The sequence below is a fragment of the Pithys albifrons genome, chromosome 3 (assembly GCF_047495875.1).
Source record: "Pithys albifrons albifrons isolate INPA30051 chromosome 3, PitAlb_v1, whole genome shotgun sequence".
Lineage (NCBI taxonomy): Eukaryota > Metazoa > Chordata > Aves > Passeriformes > Thamnophilidae > Pithys > Pithys albifrons.
The window spans coordinates 37994224-38014049 of NC_092460.1; the positions used below are offsets into that span (position 1 = coordinate 37994224).

A 19826-nucleotide genomic window follows, 5' to 3' on the forward strand; every position below is an offset into this window, starting at 1 on the left:
TCCCCTCCTGTGTTGTGAGGGCAGTTGAAGTCAAAAGGATTAAAATGAATATAGCTTGGAAATAGAGTTTTCTCAGGAAAGAACCTCTGACTTGCAAAGTCTTATTTTATGCAGAAGGTGAAACAGTTATTTACCTGAATTTGGAATTAAATAACCAAACTAAAGGCCTCCTCCCTTGAATTTTTTCTCTTTTTTCTCCATGTATTCTCCACTGATAATAAACCTCGTGGAGGATATCTAAGTCCCTAAAAATTTAGATGACTGTAGGTAGGACATTAGCTCAGCATTTCCCAGAAATTAATTGTACATGAAATTTAAGAACTGTGAAATAATGTTTGCCATAGAAGCATTCAGTCTTTCAAGAAAAGCTAAATGAAAGCCGTATTGTTTCCACTCATGATTAAACCAGGAGAACCTCATGCACTGCATGCAGTCCTAGCAATAAAGTGGGCTCACAGCCCCACAGATGTTCTGTTCAGGCCTGACCAGGGAAGGGGAGCAGCAGAAGAGGGATAAAAATGCTTTTCGCCATCTTAACTAGCATTATTACATCTGGGTGGTGCAGAAGAGCAACTGGTTTATTATGTAAAAAAAAAGAGAGCTTTATGGACATTGTCACTAGCCTGTCAGGTGAATCAAATCAAAAGAGGTACAAATTTGCTGTCTTACTGCTTGGAGAATTACAGCACTAGTTATGATTATGCCACTGTTGCATTCAGTGATGGAAATTACGTGGTAAAGTCACTTTTTAGACTTTCATGTAACTGGGTTCTTGAGACTTTGTTTTTATTTGAATTTTCAGGTATCGCAATCACCTTTTAAAAATGCCCTAAAGTCACTGCTGAGACAGTAAAAGCAGCCAAGATGTTAAAAATAAAGGAAGCTGAACTATGGAAAGAAGTATGGTTTTAACTGTTTCACACTGAGAAACTAAACTTGCCCACAACTAGAATATTGGCAGTTTAGAGAGCCAAGGAACTAATGATAGGCAGTGTACAGTCTTGTAGAAACAACTACTTTGAAAAACCCCATGTGCTGGAGAAAACTCCCAGAAAATCTGTTTTCTTAAGTGAAACCCAAGTTCCTTCTCAGATAATATGTTATTGCTGCAACCTGTTCCTCTGTACTATGAGCAGTGACAAACAGAAGAGAGCAAGCAGAATTAAAAGTTGAGAGACTTCCTACTCTAGGATGTACATTTTCACTTTGAAATGTTCAACGAGTTACCAGTTATAATGCCTGAGTGCCTACGTGTTTTGTGTAGATGGTTTTGAAAGAAGGGCATCAATATAAGTTGTAATTTATAAAAGTCACAAAATAAGCACTTAGTCCATTGGTCTCCTAGATATTGTGGTGGTCTCTGTTCCATTGAGGATATAAAAATTATGGTGCCAGGGAATGTTGTTCTCCCATTTTGCCACAATTGCAGAGGTGTGATGTGCCTTTTTTTCCTTTCAGAGAAGAACCTTGCAAAGCAGTAAAATGCAGGATTTTACTGCAAGAATTTTGGAGTCTGAAAATAGTACCCAGAAGGCATGAATTCATGCATGACATGGCTAAATGAGTCTAAATGAGTCTTCTCATCAGTTATCTACATTTTGGTTTCCTTTTTCCTGCTGTTTATCTTTCAGGAGATGTTTTATATGAACTTCTTCAGCAAATCCTGAAGCAAAGGAAAGCTCGTATGCTCTTCACACCTTTCTTCCACCCTGGGAACTCTATCCATGCTCAGCCAGAGGTCGTATTACACCAGAATCACGATGAAGGTAACTCTGTCCCATTCTAACAGAAGCTGCCATGGGTAGGGTGAGGCTGTGAGGAATTGTGTCATTTTCTTGCTTCAACATTACTTAAATAAAGCTACTCTCCTCCCTTTGCGTCCATAGCTTTAGAACAATCAAATGGTCTAGTGAGTGAACTAGACATTTTCCATTTATCTTCTATTACATTTTTATCTTTCCAAAGCCTCTTTAAAAGCTATGCCAGATACAGATTAAAAATCAGAAAGTTTTATTGACCCCTTTGATTTATTTTTCCTCACACCCAGTTAGGTAGACAAAGTTGCTTCATGGACTTTTGCTATCCTCGAGATACAACTAAATGCAATTGTTTGCACAGCAAGGAAGAAGGCAGTCTCAGAGAGGAATATCTAACTCGAAGTCACTTCAGCTGGCCATCTGTCGTAACATTGTCCCAGAGTTCCTAGCACTGAGCCTATCATATTGCTCAGCTTTTGGGCTAGTTGAGCAACTCAAGAGGGTTTCTGCAGGTTTTTTGTCATTTTTACTTTCAGAATTACTTGCTTAGATCTAGTAGTGTCTACACATAGCATGACTGTCAAAGGTGATAAAGCAAGAATAGTTAAGTTTGTAGAATTACATACTTGGGCTTCTACTTCTTATTAGATGTAAGTCTGTTTCTTTCAATAAAAAATTGAGGTTTTATTTTCTTTAAAAATACAAACACTAAAGTACTTCCTGGGTTTCTTAGGTATATAACAGAAAAATATAAAGCATAGGACTTCTCAAAGGTCCTTTCCATGACAGCATCAGGCAAAATTCACTTTTTCAATTAAAAAAATCTAGGAAAAAGTAGTGTTATACTCTTTTTTTAATTAAACAGAAGAGAACATAAGTGAGTTAGGATGTCACCCTAGTTTCGGCTAACTGGATAAAAGATGAACTAATTCTATTTGATATGTGCCTATTTGAAGATTGAACATGGGATTGCAAGAGAGGATTCAGGGGTACTGTCAGACCTGTACAAGTTGCCTATGGCCACTTTGACCTAGCCAGAATCAAATGGCACCATCAATACTCTGAAACATCAATACTCTAAGAGCAGGGAGGACAGCAGCAGGTGAAAAAAGGACACTCCAAAGTGTTTCTACACAGATGTGTAAACTATTCCAGTTTAGATGAGGATGCTACAGGTCAGGATGAGCATCAGTTGCCAGAGTTGTCCAAGAGACAGTTGCCTCTTGTATTCAGTCACTTTCCTGAGACTGTTGGTAAAATCTCAGTCTTTTCTTTGTGGCCTTCCCCCACAAGTGTTCCCATTGTAAATTTCAAACAGAAATACTAGCTGCTGTCTCAGACACTTTATCTTGAACATACAGAGCAACTTCCACAAGAGAGTATTTCACAGGGATGATCAGTTGGCCTTTGATGTGTGTCATTTAAAACTTAAGTCCTTCACAATGTAGTGATTAAGAAACAACTGATTTCTTCCTTACAACAATACCACTGGTGATAGTGCCACTGGTTTTGTTTAGAAAAATATGTGCTATTACTTAAAACTTTTCTTTATAATGACAAAAATTAGTTCTTCGTTTGCTGTGAGAGGAACTTCAAAACAGACAAAAGAAACTACAGCTTGCTGCCACAAGACTGAGACATCAAAAATCAATATGCTTAGAACTTATAGGCATGTGAATTCATTTATTTTGACATTACTTCTTCCTGTTTCACAGAGTCACTCGGGAGAAACTAGTACAATTAATTTTTTATTTTCTCTCAGAAAACGGCAACTTAGTAAAAAAGGGAAAATGTCTGTGAGGAGCAGAACTTAATCCTGTCTAACTCACAAACTGTGACAGAGGGGACAAGTGTTATCTTGGCACAATTTTGAGTGGTTAAACTTAACAGGTGATGTATCTTTCTTAGAATCCCTTCATACTCCAGTGAACTTTTTCAGTTTTCTGGCTCCTTTGCCTGTGATCCTGCTTCTAAATGCTTTCATTTACATATAATGTCTTTTTACTAGGCTTGAGAACAAAGGGGGTTTGGCTGTTTGCAATCAATTGACTGCAGTTCAGAATATCTCCAAGATGCACTGGCTTTGGCTTGGAATTGGCTCTGTCCCTATAGAGGGATGACCAATGGAAAGTGAATTACTTACATCTCCATTGGCCCTTTTGACAAAGCTCTGAGTAATTTGATGGGATGCCATACAGGAAGGTTACACTGTTGTTCCCTGCAGTTTTATGAGTAAGCAAAGAGTAACAATCTTTGGTTTTGTCATGCCAGCAATTCCTCACTCCCAGAGTAAGTGCAGCCCCACCCATTCCTATATGGATCAGACAGGTCAGCAAATTTCCTGGGAGGTCAATTTGTTTTCACAGCTTTCTCTTCAAGAGAAGTGTTGATCCTTCAGAGTGAAGAGCCAGACTGATGAGTGAATCTAGTGCCGCATGAAAGAATATTACCGTAAGTGCTCAACTTACAGTCATCAGATGTGCCAGGAAATAAATGATGAGGGGTTTACTCTGTTAAGGGTCATTTGTGGCAGTAGAACTGATTGGAGTTGAATTAGAATTGTTTTGTGGCAAATAGGATCTTTGGCCCTGAGGTGATTCATTTGTTAAGTGTTTAAAGAGAAAGATCTTTTCGGAAAGTGAACCTCTAGTATGTATCCATTTGTGGTTTTTTCTCTTGCTGCTTTTTAAACCGTTCCTTCTGTCCACTCTGTCCAGGTTCAGTATCACCATAGTTTGGAAGCAGACAGGTGGGTTCACTTCTGTTTGGAGCTTATCAGTGCCAACTAATGTTTGCAGTGAACTTGGTGGAAAGCACAGCAAGGCATTCCTTTCTGCTTGGAAGATAGCTGCTCCCCTCAGCCAAGGCACTTTAAATCAGTAGGATGAACAATACAATATTCTACTCTATATTTACAGGCCAAGAATGAGCACAGTGGATTTGAATATACAGTGATGAGGGTGGATGGTCTGTAGAAGACAGGATGCTGAATAAAATTTGGGGGTGTGTTTACTTTCTGTGGTGGCAAAGAAAGGAGACTTTAAGAAAAGACAATTGCAGAAGTAGGTGCAGTTGTAAATTCATTCTTCCTTGATCTTCTCTTCATTTGGGCTATCCCATATTGGCTGGCCAGATTGTACTTAAAACTGGGTTTAAACAAGGACAGTATAGAGCTCTGATGTTTCATGTCCTCCAGCTGTTTCATTGTATCTTAAATAGCTCTACAGATACATTTTTCTTGTCTGGGACCACAAGTGTGTGTAATAAATGTTCTAGAGCTGTGTAGGTTCTACCTAAAATTTCATGTTTTCCTCTAGACTTTAGGATGAACAGACTTCTGAGTAGGCAGAAGTGTTGGTGCTATGTCAGTGTTTTGCACTACATTTTCTCAGGACTTGAGCTTTTCCTGTTCTTACTTACGACCCAGTATTTTCCTGCAGACATTTTTCCTTTTTGTCTTTGCCTTCTACCTTACAGTGCTCATCGTGGTACAGTAACAGGAGCCACACATAGAGACATATATGGCAAGAGATAAATTTCAAAGCATTTGCACAGAAACACAGTACAGCTAAATCAGATTTTACTCTTCACATATGTTCCAGTCAGCTTCTCAAAATGGGATTTTTCTTAACATGTTTCTCCAGGAGCTATACTTTCATGGTGGTGGAGGGAGATTGTTTCACAGTACTGATTTCATTCCATGTAGTACTATCTGCATTCCTATGGTGTTTTTCTGGGCATCTCTGGGTCACACAAATGAAAAGATTTTCAAGCTGACAGCAGTACCCAGTAAACCTGGCTAGGAGTGGGACAGTTTGGTCACATTGTAGACAATCTGTATTTTTGGGACTTTTATTTTCTCCACAGATAGCTTTGTCCAGAGACCCTCAAAACCATCTGCAGAAACAATCCACCACAACCCCCCAACCATTGAACTGTTGCATCGTTCTAGATCACCCATCACCAACAACCATCGTCCATCACCAGATCCCAATCAGCGGCCTCTCAAGTCCCCTATGGACAACACTATCCGTCGCTTCTCCCCAGCCGAAAGGGTGCCAGGAACAAGGCATCAGCATGAGAACAACCAGCAGGAGCCTTATCCTCTCTCAGTGTCCCCAATAGAAAACAACCACTGCCCACCTCCTTCTGAGGCGCTCCAGAAGCCCTCCAGCCCACGCCAGGAGAACACCAGGGTCATCCAGCTGATGCCCAGCCCTATCATGCATCCTTTGATACTGAACCCCAGGCACTCCGATTTCAAACCACCAAGGTGGTCTGAGGATGGGCTGCACAGAGAAGTAAAGCCAATCAACCTGTCCCACCGAGAAGAGTTGGCCTATATGAACCACATCATGGTGTCTGTATCCCCTCCTGAAGACCATGCAATGCCAATTGGGAGAATAGCAGGTAAGTGACCTTCTCTAGGCTGCACCAGAGTTGATGCTCTTTATTCATAACTAACCATTAAGAGCTTAAGTATTAAGAGCTTCTCGGTTTGCTGCTCTTTGACCTCAAGTGTTTACTGGCATTCTGCAGATTTCACTGCATCTGTGGCTTAGACAGTTAAATATTAGTAAACCAATTTCATGACAGGTAAGCAGAGGTGCAGAATGACTTGCCTGTGACTGCAGAATGTGTAACTGGTATCGAATCATTTGCATCTTAACACTTGCTGCCTCTCTACCCACTAGCAATCCATTTTCCAAGATACCTATCTCCAAAGCCTTGTCCTGCAGAGAGGTGGTTTTCCAAAAGTTACATTCACATTAGTGTCCAGTCCCATGGAAAGGGAAAAAAACCTGTCAGTGTCCTTTGAAATAATGCAATGTCAAGGCCATTATGGAGCTGGCAGGACTAATGAAATACTACCTCAGAGTCCTACTTCATAGCCTTTCCTCTGCTGCTCACACTAAGATTGTCTCTTTTTACAGAAACAGGGTTGTCTTTGTCCTATGCAAACCACAGGCATTGTCTCACTTTTGTTATTATAAATAACTGACATCACAATAAACTGAATTAGGAAGCTGAAGTTACAGAAAATGTTTTTTGTACTCAAAAAGGAACTGTAAACATACAGGAAGAGGGCAAAGGGGAATCCAACCATTTCAGAAATACACTGAATGCCTCAGTTACCAATTTCTTTTAAGAAAAATTTGTAAATACACACCACACCGAAAACATTCCATACATTTATATACGCAGTTCCTGTGGGGCATTACACATGTGGGGTATTACATGTCCACAGAAGTACATTTTAAAACACCTTGTTCTTTTTCGTCCTTACATGCCTTAAATTGTTTACAGATGTAGTGCTGCATCAGCTTTAATGAGGAAGATTTTCTATTTTCTTAAGACCTAGCACTTAAAATCCCACAGATATATGTCTTACCATCTAGCCAACATCAAGCACAACAAGGACTGTGATTCTTTCACATAATAGAAAGATGAGTTAAAGACATTAATCTTTTGATGTTTTTGGCTGGCTAACACTTCTTTTTCTCATTTTGATCTTTATTACCCATGCTATTCTCAGCAAATTAAGAAATATCTTAATGTTATGGCAGAGAAGATACCCTACTGGTTGCATCATTGGAGATTTCCTTTCCATGAAGTATTATTGGAAGATCAAGTGGGTTCTTAATTTTTATTTTTCAGAAGGAAATACTCTCTAAGAATAAAGCCTTATCTGAAAGGAAATAAAGAAAAATACAGGGAGTAGGTGGTGGGGTAAATTTTTAATTTTAACCCAGGAGTTTTACTACAGAATTGGGCATCTTTGATTACTGCACTTTGTGCATTGGGTCCAGTGACACCAGCCCTGTAACTAGTCCTTTCCATTCCTGTGTTGTTTGCAGGGCAACAGAGCCCAAGCCCATGGATATTTGGGCCTAACACTTGTTAGTTGCTTGGCAAGTATGTGTGGCTGTTCACAGTGCTACACACAGGCTGTATTTGCAGGCTTAGGTGCTTTCACTTGCAGTCCCATGGCTTTGCTTAGCCCCACAGCACGGGTGGAATGCCTTAAACAGCTTCTTAAGTATTTCATGACAGAAACACCTGAGGTGTATTCAGGCATTCAGTTCAGATGAGGGCTGTGTTTTTATGGCCAAGGGTCGGGGAAGTATATAGCTCATGATTAGATTTATTATATTTCTACCGATGAATTTGCCAGTGTACTTTTATCAGTTTTGCCCCATGTCCTTTAATTGTAAATGCCAGCAAGGCTCACTTGCTGTACAGGCACAAGCTGGTGCTATTCTGGTTGGATTGTAATGGCCCCTAAACTTGTAGATACACCCTCAGAAGAGCTCACAGCCAATTTAAAGGTGACAAAAAATGGGATTACTACCAAACGTTTAGACAGCTCATGTTTCATGCCTGAAGTCAACTTCATCAGAGCTGCTGAATTCAATGGCAGCATACTTAAGCCTCCTGGAAAGAAAGTACATACCTTTCTACCTGCTTCCCACCCATCTCATAGCCTTCAGTTTGGAGCTCTTGCCAGTAAGTTATTTTATTTCTTTTCTTATATCAGCATGAATCTCTGGACTTCTTGTCAGACAAAACAGTGACCTCTACTCACTGGCTGATTAATTTTTCCTACATTTTTATGTAATACCATTTTTCAAAATATTAATTTTAGTGGTAAAACACTTTCCATTTTACAGCAAAGAATTTGAAGGTCTTATTAATTTTTTCTCTAAAGCTATTTAACACTTTTCTAGCAAAGCCAGAGGCATAAAGTATCTTTATATTACTCATTAAGGTCATATATATTATTCATCATTGGCTAGAGTTGATTTTGAAAACTACATTTAGCTGTTTTCTCAACACAGTATGTACAAGACTTTTCCATAGCTTTGTCAGAACATTGTGTTGGAATGATCAAAAGGCAGACTTGCATCCCCTGTAAATACATCAGGCAAGGGATAAACTAAGTAACTCAGGCATCAGCTGTCTATCTAGTTAACAGCATGTAAAAATATTAAAAATCCCTCAGAAGTCAAGTTTAGTAGAGCAGTGTAATGGACAGTTTTCCTCACTGTAACTGCTAATTCAAAGCAACAACACTGTTGGTAGTCGGTTCGTAACTTGGATTCTAGCAAGTGGCTTAGTTTTATCTCTGAATTTTTTAAAATAGTCAGTCTTGGTTTCCCCCAGTCTCCAAGGATTTCACTCTGTGAGGGGAAAAAGAGATATTTTTTTTTTAACACAGTGTCAGTTTCACTCAAGAGGAGTACCTGAAAAGAGCCATTTTGCAGACTGAAAATTCTAATCCTCATGAACCTCTGAGTATGAAGGTTTTCTTAACAAACATTTTAGGACTTTGATATCTCGTGAAAGGTACTTCCCAAACATACAAGCAGAGGCAGGGGTTATTGCATTTGCAGGCATTCATAGCACATCATGGCTGAGGCAGGCTTTGCAGCCTTGGTGGAACCACAGCTACCACAAACTCTCACTGTAGCCATCCTGAAGTTCTGCTCCCACATCCCTCCTTGGGAGCTCTTCTGTTGACTTTAGCCAGGGCAGATTTTCACCACAGAACTTCATATGTATATATCCATGTTCACTCAGCTTGTTAGTATGCAGGAAAATGGGATCTAACATACTGGAGCTCACCAGAAACCTGTCAGTGGCTTAAAAGAAGACATAGGAATCCCTCCAAGAGGCTGTTACGGAATTATCCAACTACAACAAGATTAGTTTCATCCTAACTTTTATCACATAGAGATTGTCTTAGAAACATCCAAATTAATCTAAAGACATGGTAGCTACCTCACTTTTGATTCAGTCACTTGAAACTAATACAATAGGGAATTCTTGTCAGGGGAAATACATATACTGAGCAGGTTCCTGGGATTTCAGCTCCCAGTGACTTTTTCTGTAATAGCTCTCTGGGGCTGAAAGACTTGTTCATAATCCACAGCAAACACTGGTGCTGAAACTATGGGATAGAGACATAGCAACTCCTTTGCTCAAGCATTGCCCAGTACAGATACTAACAAAACGACTGCGTAGGTGTGAAAGGCAGAGTGCTGCAGAGCATGGGTAGGTTCAGCTGGACTCCCTTCAAGGGCTGCTTGTCCTGCTGGAATTGGGACCCAATAAAATGCTCTGGGTTCACTCCTTGTGTCTGAGCAGACTTGTCCCATTCGTACAAGCCAACGTAGAAGGATAAGCATTTCTATTGCTCTGCAGAGCCCCACCCTGCCTGTTGCTTTTGATTCTGCACTGCATTAGATGGGGAAAAAATCTAAAGACAGATGAGTCCTGTCTCTGATATTGTCTGTTGGTATGCTGTTCTTACCAGCTGGTTTATCGTAGAAACTGGGCCATATCTGATTTTATAAGCTGCCAGGTTTGTTTCTTCCCCTTCAGGATGCTGTGGAAAACCAGGTAATTTTAAACTGTTCAGAGGCACATTGTCTGGTTTGGCCCACAAAACTATTGACTGCTCTTGGAATGAAGATTCTTACCCTGTCAAAGTCATGACAAAGAACTACCTCCAGCTTTGCTTCTGGCTTACTTCAGTCTCTCAGTGTGCCACATATACAGAGAGTACAGGGACATAGCACAAACCCCACACATCTGTAGAAAGCCATGTATAAGTAATGTCTCAATAAAAACAGTCTGATGGCTGAAACCAGAAATGTAGTCTCCTGTTAAGAGCACATCAGCTATGAATGACTCACGTTCTACTAAAATCTGCAGAACAGCACTTAATGGGCATAGACTGTGTGCTAGCTCTGAGCATGGGGAGGTTGTCTGCCCTAAAGCTCTGCAGGGATATGAGTAGTTTGGTTATTTTGTGTAGGGACGGTTTGGAGAGGGAACAGAATCAGGGATTCTCCTCTTCCTTTGTTTGAGAAACTTAATCATTTATGTGGGAGGAGAGGAAATAGGAGGGGATAGTTGAGTGAAGCTTTCACAAATATAGCGCTTTAAAAAAGTGTAAATCAGTACACTGGGTGAAGAACTGGCTGAAGGGCTATGTCCTGCTGGCAACCAGTCATCAGTGGTGCCCCTCAGGGCTCAATTCTAGGACCAGTCCTGTTCAGTGATCTGGATGCAGAAGTTGAATGCAACTTCATCAAGTTTTATGATGATACCAAACTGGGAGATGCTGCTGACTTTTGAGGGACAAGATGCCTTGCAGGGGAGTCTGTATGGATTGGAGCATTGGGCTATGACTGATGGGAAGAAATTTAACAAGTCCAACTGACTGATTCTGAACCTGGGGTGGAGTAATTGCCAAGCACAAATATACATGGGGAGAGAAGCATCGGGAGAGCAGCCCTGCAGAGATGGATCTGGATGTGCTGGTCCAACACCAGGCTCAACATGAGTCAGCAGTGCCCTGGCAGCCAGGAAGGGAAACATCCTGGGGTGTATCAAACACACAGCTGTTTTTTAAGACACCACATAACATTGCCTACCTGTATATACACCTGAGACAGCCAGTGCATCTTTACCACTGTCACGAGTCATGATCTCAGCAGGACTTGACAGAAAAGTTGTGACTGGTGGACTCCTGTGAAACGCAGACTATGGAGGTAGCTTTTACAAGACAGTTGCAGCAGCTAAACAGTTACAAGTTACAAACAGGCAAACTATAGAAAATCATGACCGTGGTTCACTTTAGTATACTAAATTTTGTAAGTGGTGAGGATTTCGGTGCCTTCTTTCAAGGCAACTGAGCCTCCTTCCTGTAGGGCATCAACTCACAGAACCTGAAAATCCTGGTGTAGTGCTACCCTGTCACTCCCATTTGAATATGACAATGATAATGTCACTGGCCTTGTTCAATCATTTGCCCTTGCAGTAGTGTACACTTTTATATTTTCTCTATATATTGTGTCTATTCTGTGCCCCTTGCGAAAAGCCAGATTATTGCAGAGACTGAGGTGTGGATGAGAGTCAAGCTCATAGACTTCATATTCACAGGAGAAGTTTTCATTATAACGTATTATAACATGGCATTAACAATTAATTTCAGCATATAAGTGTGCTTTCCCTGCCAGTTTAACTAATAACACTCAAACTCCCACAAACAGCTGAATGGCAGTAGCTTAAATAGGTGGTTGTAGATATTCTGTGAAGTGTCGTGCTCCACAGCCCCATGTGTTCTTACTGCACAGGTACAGAAGCAGAAATTTGCGGTTAGCGCTTGTTTGGGTCCACTCAGCAGCCAGGACTGACCAAGACACAGGAAAGCTTCATCATTTAGATTTCACTCCATTCTTCTCATTATTGTACTGCAGCATTTACATACCATGGCTAGATATAAGTGGGTTCAGAGTATCCTAAACATCCATTGGGGTCAGCAGGATGTTACACACACTTTTTTAAAAAACCTTGCCTTCTAATGAAAAATCCCCTTATTTTCCCTACCTATTTGCACACTTTTTTCAGGCTAGAGTTGTGTTGGTAATTCACATTTTCTTCTACAAAGCAAACTTGAATAATTTTGAATCCTCTTAGTTAAACAAGGAGAATGCACTGTCATGTTTACACTACAGTGTCTTTAGAAACATGTCTATTTAAGTTTGGCTTTAATACTAATCAGTTTGAAGTGGCATACATAAGTTTCTATCAGTTTACATTAATTCAAATGCACAGTGTTAACTGGTGAGTCTACTGTTTTCCATCTCTTTTGAGGGAAAGGAAGGAAGAGAGGAAGAGTTTTGCTATGTCTCAGTGTGGAGATTTAACCCCAAGAAGGGGAGTTCACATTTCAGTTTTCTCCAAGGAACCTATGAGAAATTGTTAGTTTACAACTTATGCAGTCCCTTCAGGAGGGATCTGCTGGGAACACACCAGAAGCCATGTCCTCCAGCCACACTCACACCTCTCAGACTGCTCTGGGCTTTCTAATGGAACACAGAAGTGAGGTTCATGAGTAGTAGTCGGCTACAGACAATGATTTTCTGCTCCTGGAACAAAACCCAAACAAACAGAAGTCTAAAGCCAAGGCTAAATTGTCAGAATATAGTAGAGATCCTCACATTGTGGCATTAAAAATTGTTACTCTTGTTGGGAATGCCTTTGCTGAAGTTAGGTCACTCCTGCTTTTGCCATCTTCCTTTAAAGCACCATTCTAAAGGTAAAGCTTCTTTCTTAATTCTTTAATTCCCATCATTCAAGTGTTTGGCTGGTTTTCTGATGTCAAAGAGTTTGTGAGGTGTTTTAAGATGTGCATATGAGCAGGTTGAAGTTTCCTGTTTTTAGTCATTGCCCTTCATGAGAAATAAAGATGACGAAAAGCCACAGGAGAATCAGAGGCAGGTTACTTTAGCAAGAGTCTTTTCTACCATTGTGGTAGAGCAGGAAAAAGTACCCCTTGAAGATAATACTGAAAATGTCTCTCTGTTGGGGGGGATGGGGGATGGAGCAGAACAGGACAGGAAAGAAAAAGACTTTTTTAATACAACAGACTTTAGCTTGCAAAATTTTTGTCTATCAGATGGTCTGTCGCTCACTGATTATACATATTCTTTGTGAATTGAATGCTCTTTTCTATGACCACGTGAGGGGTATGAAGCTTTTGGATCCTTATTCCCTGTACATGTTTTTATTGCCGAAGACAGAGTTGGGCCTCATCTTGCTGTATTATTTTTACAACCTCACAGCGCAACTGTTCGCAGCATGACAGTCTCAGGTTTCTGCTCTCCTTATGCCTGATCTCCCACTCAGCATTTTTCTTGTAAAACAGAAGCAACATATAACTGTTGTAATTGTGATTTGACAGCCTCTGTCCTCAGCCCCAGCTTGAATGTACTGAGTTGAGCAAACAGTTGCCTGTCAAGAGGTTTCTCCACAAAAAATGTTGGCTTTACTGTACCAGCTTAACATCCTGCTTCCAGCAGCAAGATTCACAGAAATAAAACTATTTTCCCTCAGTAAGCTGGACATGGAACACAGAGTGATGAGCAGGACTGCTCCATCCCAGGGTCATGCTCTTGCAGTCCTCAAAGCCATTTTGACCTCGTAATCTCGAGACTTGGTTACTTTTTTTTTGTAGTTTTGACTGCTAAAATAAATATGCTACAGATAGATACTGAGTCTGGATTATGTTTCAACATAGCAGTAATCCTACTGTAGCATGTCTGTTAAAAAAATCTCCCCAGTCTAACATTCATTCACCAGACTGTCTGGCAGTCACACTCCCAAGGTGAGAGACTTTCACTACGGGGGCTGAAGCCCCTTCATTGAGGGTTCCCGTCCCTGCTTGTCTCCCCACGCACCCCACTCACACAGTCAGACCAGGCTTCCTTACAGGTTTGACCCCAGCTTTCCCACAGTAGATGTCTAGTTCCGTAAAGCCATTTATACACATTGCAACAATGCAGAAACAGCTGGAGGTGGTGCCTCCAAGGAACACCCCCACAAAAGAACCCTTGGGTTATCCCCTCACAGTCTACCCCCACGAAAGTCTCAAACCTCCTTTGAGTTTTCAGCTCCAGTTTTGTCTGTCAGTGTCATCCAGCTCACTGGTACTACCCATCTTCATGCTATTTGTTATGCAGAGGGTTGACAGTTCACTACTGTTGTCTCCCTGGGCTGCCATCCAGAGCTCAGTCTGCATCTCGAACTTGCAGCTTGCAAACCAAGCTACCTGCACCAGATGTATTCCTTAACATGTTTTTCTTTCTTAGTGTGCTGTTTCCCAGTTTATTTTTTGCTATGGAAGAGGTTTTCAGCTAGAATACAGGAGCTGATTTGATAAGGCGTATACAGGTCTGTCTTCTCCTTTTGCCTCCCTCTCTATTTGTGTGATGAAAGCAAGTTAACTAAGTAGGAACACATTATTACAGTATCAACCAACCTGATGAACTGCATGCACCAGTTGGGTAGCCAAAAGATCCATCTGACTTGTCCAGAGAGCTCTGCCTATTGCACACACAGTTTAGGATGTGGTAAAAGTGCAGTTACAGCTCATCTCCATGCCAAGCCTTAGGAGCTCTCTCCCTGTCTTTTTTTATTTTCCATACAACAGCCGATAACTTTTGTGTTTTCTTCATTCTAGCTACAGTTTATACAAATCCACATGCCCCAAAGTAGTGTCTGAGTCTCAAAGACCTACTAACCTTCTCCAGCAAGGGGGATGGTCACAGACCATCAGTGGGAGTTCCTGTGCCTCTGCCTCTTTTCTCCCCATCCTTGCCTGCTCAGCCACTGAAGTCTTGCCACCTTCTTTGCCCTGGAATTCACTAGATCTTCCTGCATGCAGAAATAGCAGAAAGATGACTAATGTTTTTTACACGGTTTTCTTCTGTTTAAGTTATTTAGTCAGCTTAGAGAGAAATCCAACAAAAGAGCTAGCACAGGGTAAGCAGCAGGAAGAATGGAGGATAAAAGGGAAGGGAGATCAGGATCCTCTTGCACAAGCTGAATTTCATCAGTTCATTTTGATACTGTGAGCCATTGTCATGTTAGCTTCACACATGTGTCATGTGTGCTTACAGAAACTAGAGCACTGGAGAACTTCTAGAGAAGTTCTGTTCATTAGTTTCAGTTGTGAACAGCTGTTGTTTGCTTCACTCTAAAACAAATGTAGCTGAAGCACAAATCACCTTGTAAAATAAAGGGGAGAACTCTTCAGCTGTAGAAGTCAGAGAACCATTTAAGTCAAATGCTGGAGAAATTTTAGGCTAACCTACTCAGTAAGGTAAGGCCTCAGCTGATGTTAGAGGGAGTATGACAGCGTTACTTTGGTATCTCTACCTCTATGAAACTGTGATGGGTTCCAAGACAGTCACCAGCCAGATAAAACTCATTTTATATGATCTTCACTGCAAGATGTGTGTGGGTCTTGCAAAACATTTCTGTGGTTTTGAAAGGATTTTGGTAGTTCATACATGAAGAAGGCCAGCTCTGCACCCTGGGCCTCACTGAAACAACAGAGGTCCCAGATACAGTGTATATTTTAAGAAATATTGGAGTGCATTGGAATGTTATATTCTGAGCAAAAGAGGTCTTTAGCATGTATGTGCCTATACTGTTAACAGCATTATTTAGTCCTAGGGAGCACAGATATAAGACCTGTCAATCCTGTGGCATGAAGATGACCTTGGCCAGATGATACTGGAGAAGTCATTTGTAATGGCTGGACAAATGCCAAGATACTAGGAACCTAAGACCCATAATGTATAATTTACAGATCAGTTTGAGACGATATTTCACTTCTGAGGGATACTTATTACTATTATATAGCCATTAGGAAGTATTTATATGTCAGTGTTCTTTAGGTGTATATTCGGAAGACTATGCTTGTAGTCTTAAACAATATTTTAAATGAAGAATCTGTAGTACGGATGCACAATGTCTATTTGAGCGTCACAACAGATTCTTAGTGACAATATTTACAGTATCCCCTTTTATGTAGCATTATCAAACTGTGCTGTAAGTAAATAGAGCTTTTCATCTAGAAAAGAGAAATTTGAATTTTACCATGCCAGAGAAGAGAGGTTGAGGTTTGCACACTTCTGCCCTGTGAAAGGAGGGGTTAAAACTACAGTGAGTAGGTAAGCCTGCTGCTATCAGTAGAACTTAAAGCCAGCAATTGCTGTTTGTGAGAGAGATCTTTTCATATTCTGTAAACCCCAACTACACTATCTCGTCTGCCTCACCCTTTCCAGAGTTGGGTGGCTGCCTGATTTTCTTATGCCTAGTGTCAACTATGGCAGGCAAGCAGCAGCCAAGAGACTGAGTGGGATGGCACCTCCCAAGGCTTTACTGTAGGTCTGCCAACCTTAGGACTGTACAGTATATGGCTGTTGCCAGCATGTGTGTTAAACTGCTGCCACTTGCATGTGTAGGGCAGTGTTTATGGCAGACATTTTGAGAACCAGCCAAGTACTCTACACCTTATCAGTACTTTGTGCATAACTATAAAAGTCCCTCTAGAAGCATTAGCTGCAAGAGGAAAGTTGTGCCTCTCCATTTGAAGGTACAGTTTGCCCTAATTCACAGCTGATTATGTAGTTCAGTCTTGCCTAGTAGTACAGCTGAGAAAATGGTAAGGCATGGAAATTCCAGCATTTAGGAGCCTTGCCACATTGCTGGACCATTTGCCACCTTCCCACTTTGGCTAGGTTGTTTGTTACTGCATCACCTTAAAACCTCTCAGATGCAGCTCTACCCACAGCTAAATCCCTTTACCTTCAGATTGTATAGGGTTCAATCATCTGAGTTCATTTAAAAAAATATTATGTGCGCATTAGGGGGAAATGATGTTTCCTTGTGCTATAGAGGCACAGTTACTTTCCAAGTAAGTTTATTTAAGCCAAAAGGCAGGAAATTACACCATGCAGTTTAGGTACCAGCCCTGACTCAGCTGCCTTATTGAATCTCCCGCATTTTTAAACTTGCTTGGCCTCAGCAACATCCATTGCTTTCTTGCCATTACTCACTATCCAACACACACCCTGTGGAGAGTCCCCTTATGCAGCAGCTTTTTTAGAGGTCTTCTGACAGCCATGGAAGTGATTTAGTCTTCACTGAGTCATTCACACCATCCAGACTTTACTCATACAAGTGATTTATTCTTAAAAAACAACCATCCACATACAAGTTCTCCTCTCCATTTCTCCATTCTTCCTGAAAAAACAATTTTGACCTTCCTGGAGGATGTAACTTTCTATATCATAGAATCAGAGAATGTCTTGAGTTGGAAGGGACCCACAAGGACCAACCATCAAAGTCCAGCTGCTGGCCCTACACATGACAGCCCCAAGAATCCCACCATGTGCCTGAGAGCATTGTCTATCATCTTCACCAGCTTTGTGGAGATGCCTCTTTTCTCAGGGGAGAAACTCTTTTTTTCAAAAGCATTTTCTAGCATCGCCTCTTCTTGGGTTTTGACCAGTTTTATAGGCTTGCAGTGTACTTCAAATAGGCTCTACTATGATCCAAATTAATTTCAGTCTCTAAGAGTTATCAGGTAGTCTTTGACCTGTAGTCTCTAATGTCCTATTAAAGATGGTTTCTGCTAGCCTACTGTTTAGTTGCTGATACTCTCTCAGTCAGTAGACCCCTCCAGGACCTCATTTTTTCCCGTGCAGTCTGTGGAGAAAGATATTTAGGGCATAAATCATCTGTGGTTAAAAACAAACAAAAAAACTGCAGGGTGCCCATGCTCATACTCCTGAAGGTCTCCCATGTGAAACTTGAAAGCAAGCAAGCTGATTTAGGTACTCTGCAAACAAAGCTTATACATAACTAAAGTATGCTGCAAAGCATCAGCTGGTCCATAACTAACACTGTGTATACTCATAGCTCTCAGCTCTGGTGAGAAGAAATGCAGTAAGCCCTAACTCTTTCCTACTGTTGTTTAATGCTTTTTATTTCCTATTTGCAGTGGCTTGGGACTCAGTTACCACAGGTGTCCTGATGTTCATTAAATTGTTGCAAATGAGTCATATATCCATCTAAATTTGCTGATAGACAACTATTCGGTTTGAAAAGGAGTTTTTTAGTGGTTGGAGGAACTAAGAGTTTTCAAGGATTTTCAGTTTTCTTGTTGAAGCAAACAGCAGTCTGACACACTTCGGTGGTTGATTTTTTTTTTGCAAATTCCACCAGCCTACTAAATACTTATGCAAGTCTGAGCAGCTCAGTCAGTTTAGCATATGGGATGGGGCCCTTGATCACTTAGTACTTTCTTGTGAAGATCTCAAGGTGCAGATCTGAGTTCTTCTCATTTGAGGTATATTTATATTCAAACAGCCTAAATCCAATCTAAAAATTAAGTGAACAACAAAACCCAAACCTGCACTTGAATCCTATCTCCTCTTAGCATCTGATGCTCTCTTGTTAATCTAATAATTTGACAGCTAGATATCTTAGACTGATTTTTTTTGTGTTCTTCCTTGGTTTTGTGAAGAAACAGGGCCTAGTGTGTGTGCATGCAAGGAGGATATTAAAAGTAATATTGCCTATTGCATATAATGAGGTGAAAGTAAAGTTTAGTGTAAATCATATCTCTGGAGAACTGCAAATATAAGGCACTATAATCAGAGGCTGTCTGACCCAGGTTGAACATTCAAGAATATGACAAAGCCTGACATTGACTTGTCTCTGCAGGAGCACCATCCCTCCAGTTGACCCCAAGGATTCTTGCACTAAAAAGCCATTTTCTATACATTTCTCACATTGAAAGAATCATGGAATGAATTTCACATGTGTCAAGGAACTGCTTAAGTCAGCCCTTACTATTCTTTGATCTGAGAATCTCACACAATATTAAAAGGCACAAACCAGAAGAGCAATATAATCTCCCTTCTCTTGACTGATAAATGAAGTCTAGAAAAGAAGGTCTTTTCTAATATGTGTGCCTGGGTATGTGTGCAAAAATACTGACAGGACAATGGAAGAACTGTGTTTTTGAGTATAAGAGAGGGAGGACAACAGAAATTAAAGTAGTAGCCTTCCACTTTCATTTTCAGACTGTTTTACAGACCTCCCACATAACCCTGGGAAGTCTAGGGAAACTTGTCCCCAGCTTTTATTTTTTAACTTAAAACCTAGAACAATTTCAAATGGAAGTGAACATTTTTCTGTGGAAAGTGTTTTTCTATGAAAAAATGTTAATGAAAATATGTTTTTTCCAACCAAAAATCTTTCCTTTCACATTTCTCCTCTTGTGAATGTTATGGATGAGATGACCGTCAGGGTAGGTTCAGCTAGAACAGAAACCTGCAATTTTTGCCTGATGTCATCTCCTCAAAACCAAGTGCTTTATTCTTCATAGGACTGGTAGAAAGAGTCTATAGTAAAGACACTGGCAAACTAAGCTCTAGTTTTAGAGACAGTGAAGGTTTCAGAGATACTCCTTACTGTTTGAAAGTGGGAAAATACCATAAATAATGTTAATATCTCTAACAATTTCAGGTGTGCTCATTAAATGAGCTATTCATATCCTTTTTCAAAAAGTATTCTATATTCTCATACTGAACATGTCATCATTCCCATTGTAACACATGCCAGCCCCAGACAGGAATAGAAAGGCTTACAAGAATTCATTTTAGCACTTGTAAGCTGGATGTCTTTGGTTGCCAGCCC

The 19826-nt window shown here is 40.6% G+C and overlaps 1 protein-coding gene across 5 annotated transcripts in view; it reads left to right on the forward strand.

Annotated features, from left to right (window-relative positions):
• Nucleotides 1-19826, forward strand: part of ETV6 (ETS variant transcription factor 6) — a 131195-nt gene that overhangs the window by 103881 nt on the left and 7488 nt on the right. For all 5 annotated transcript variants that reach the window (XM_071551424.1, XM_071551420.1, XM_071551421.1 and 2 more), the window contains 2 exons: nucleotides 1632-1766; nucleotides 5625-6167. In XM_071551424.1, the coding sequence (XP_071407525.1) occupies nucleotides 1632-1766; nucleotides 5625-6167 (678 nt within the window). The remainder of the gene's footprint in view (nucleotides 1-1631; nucleotides 1767-5624; nucleotides 6168-19826) is intronic.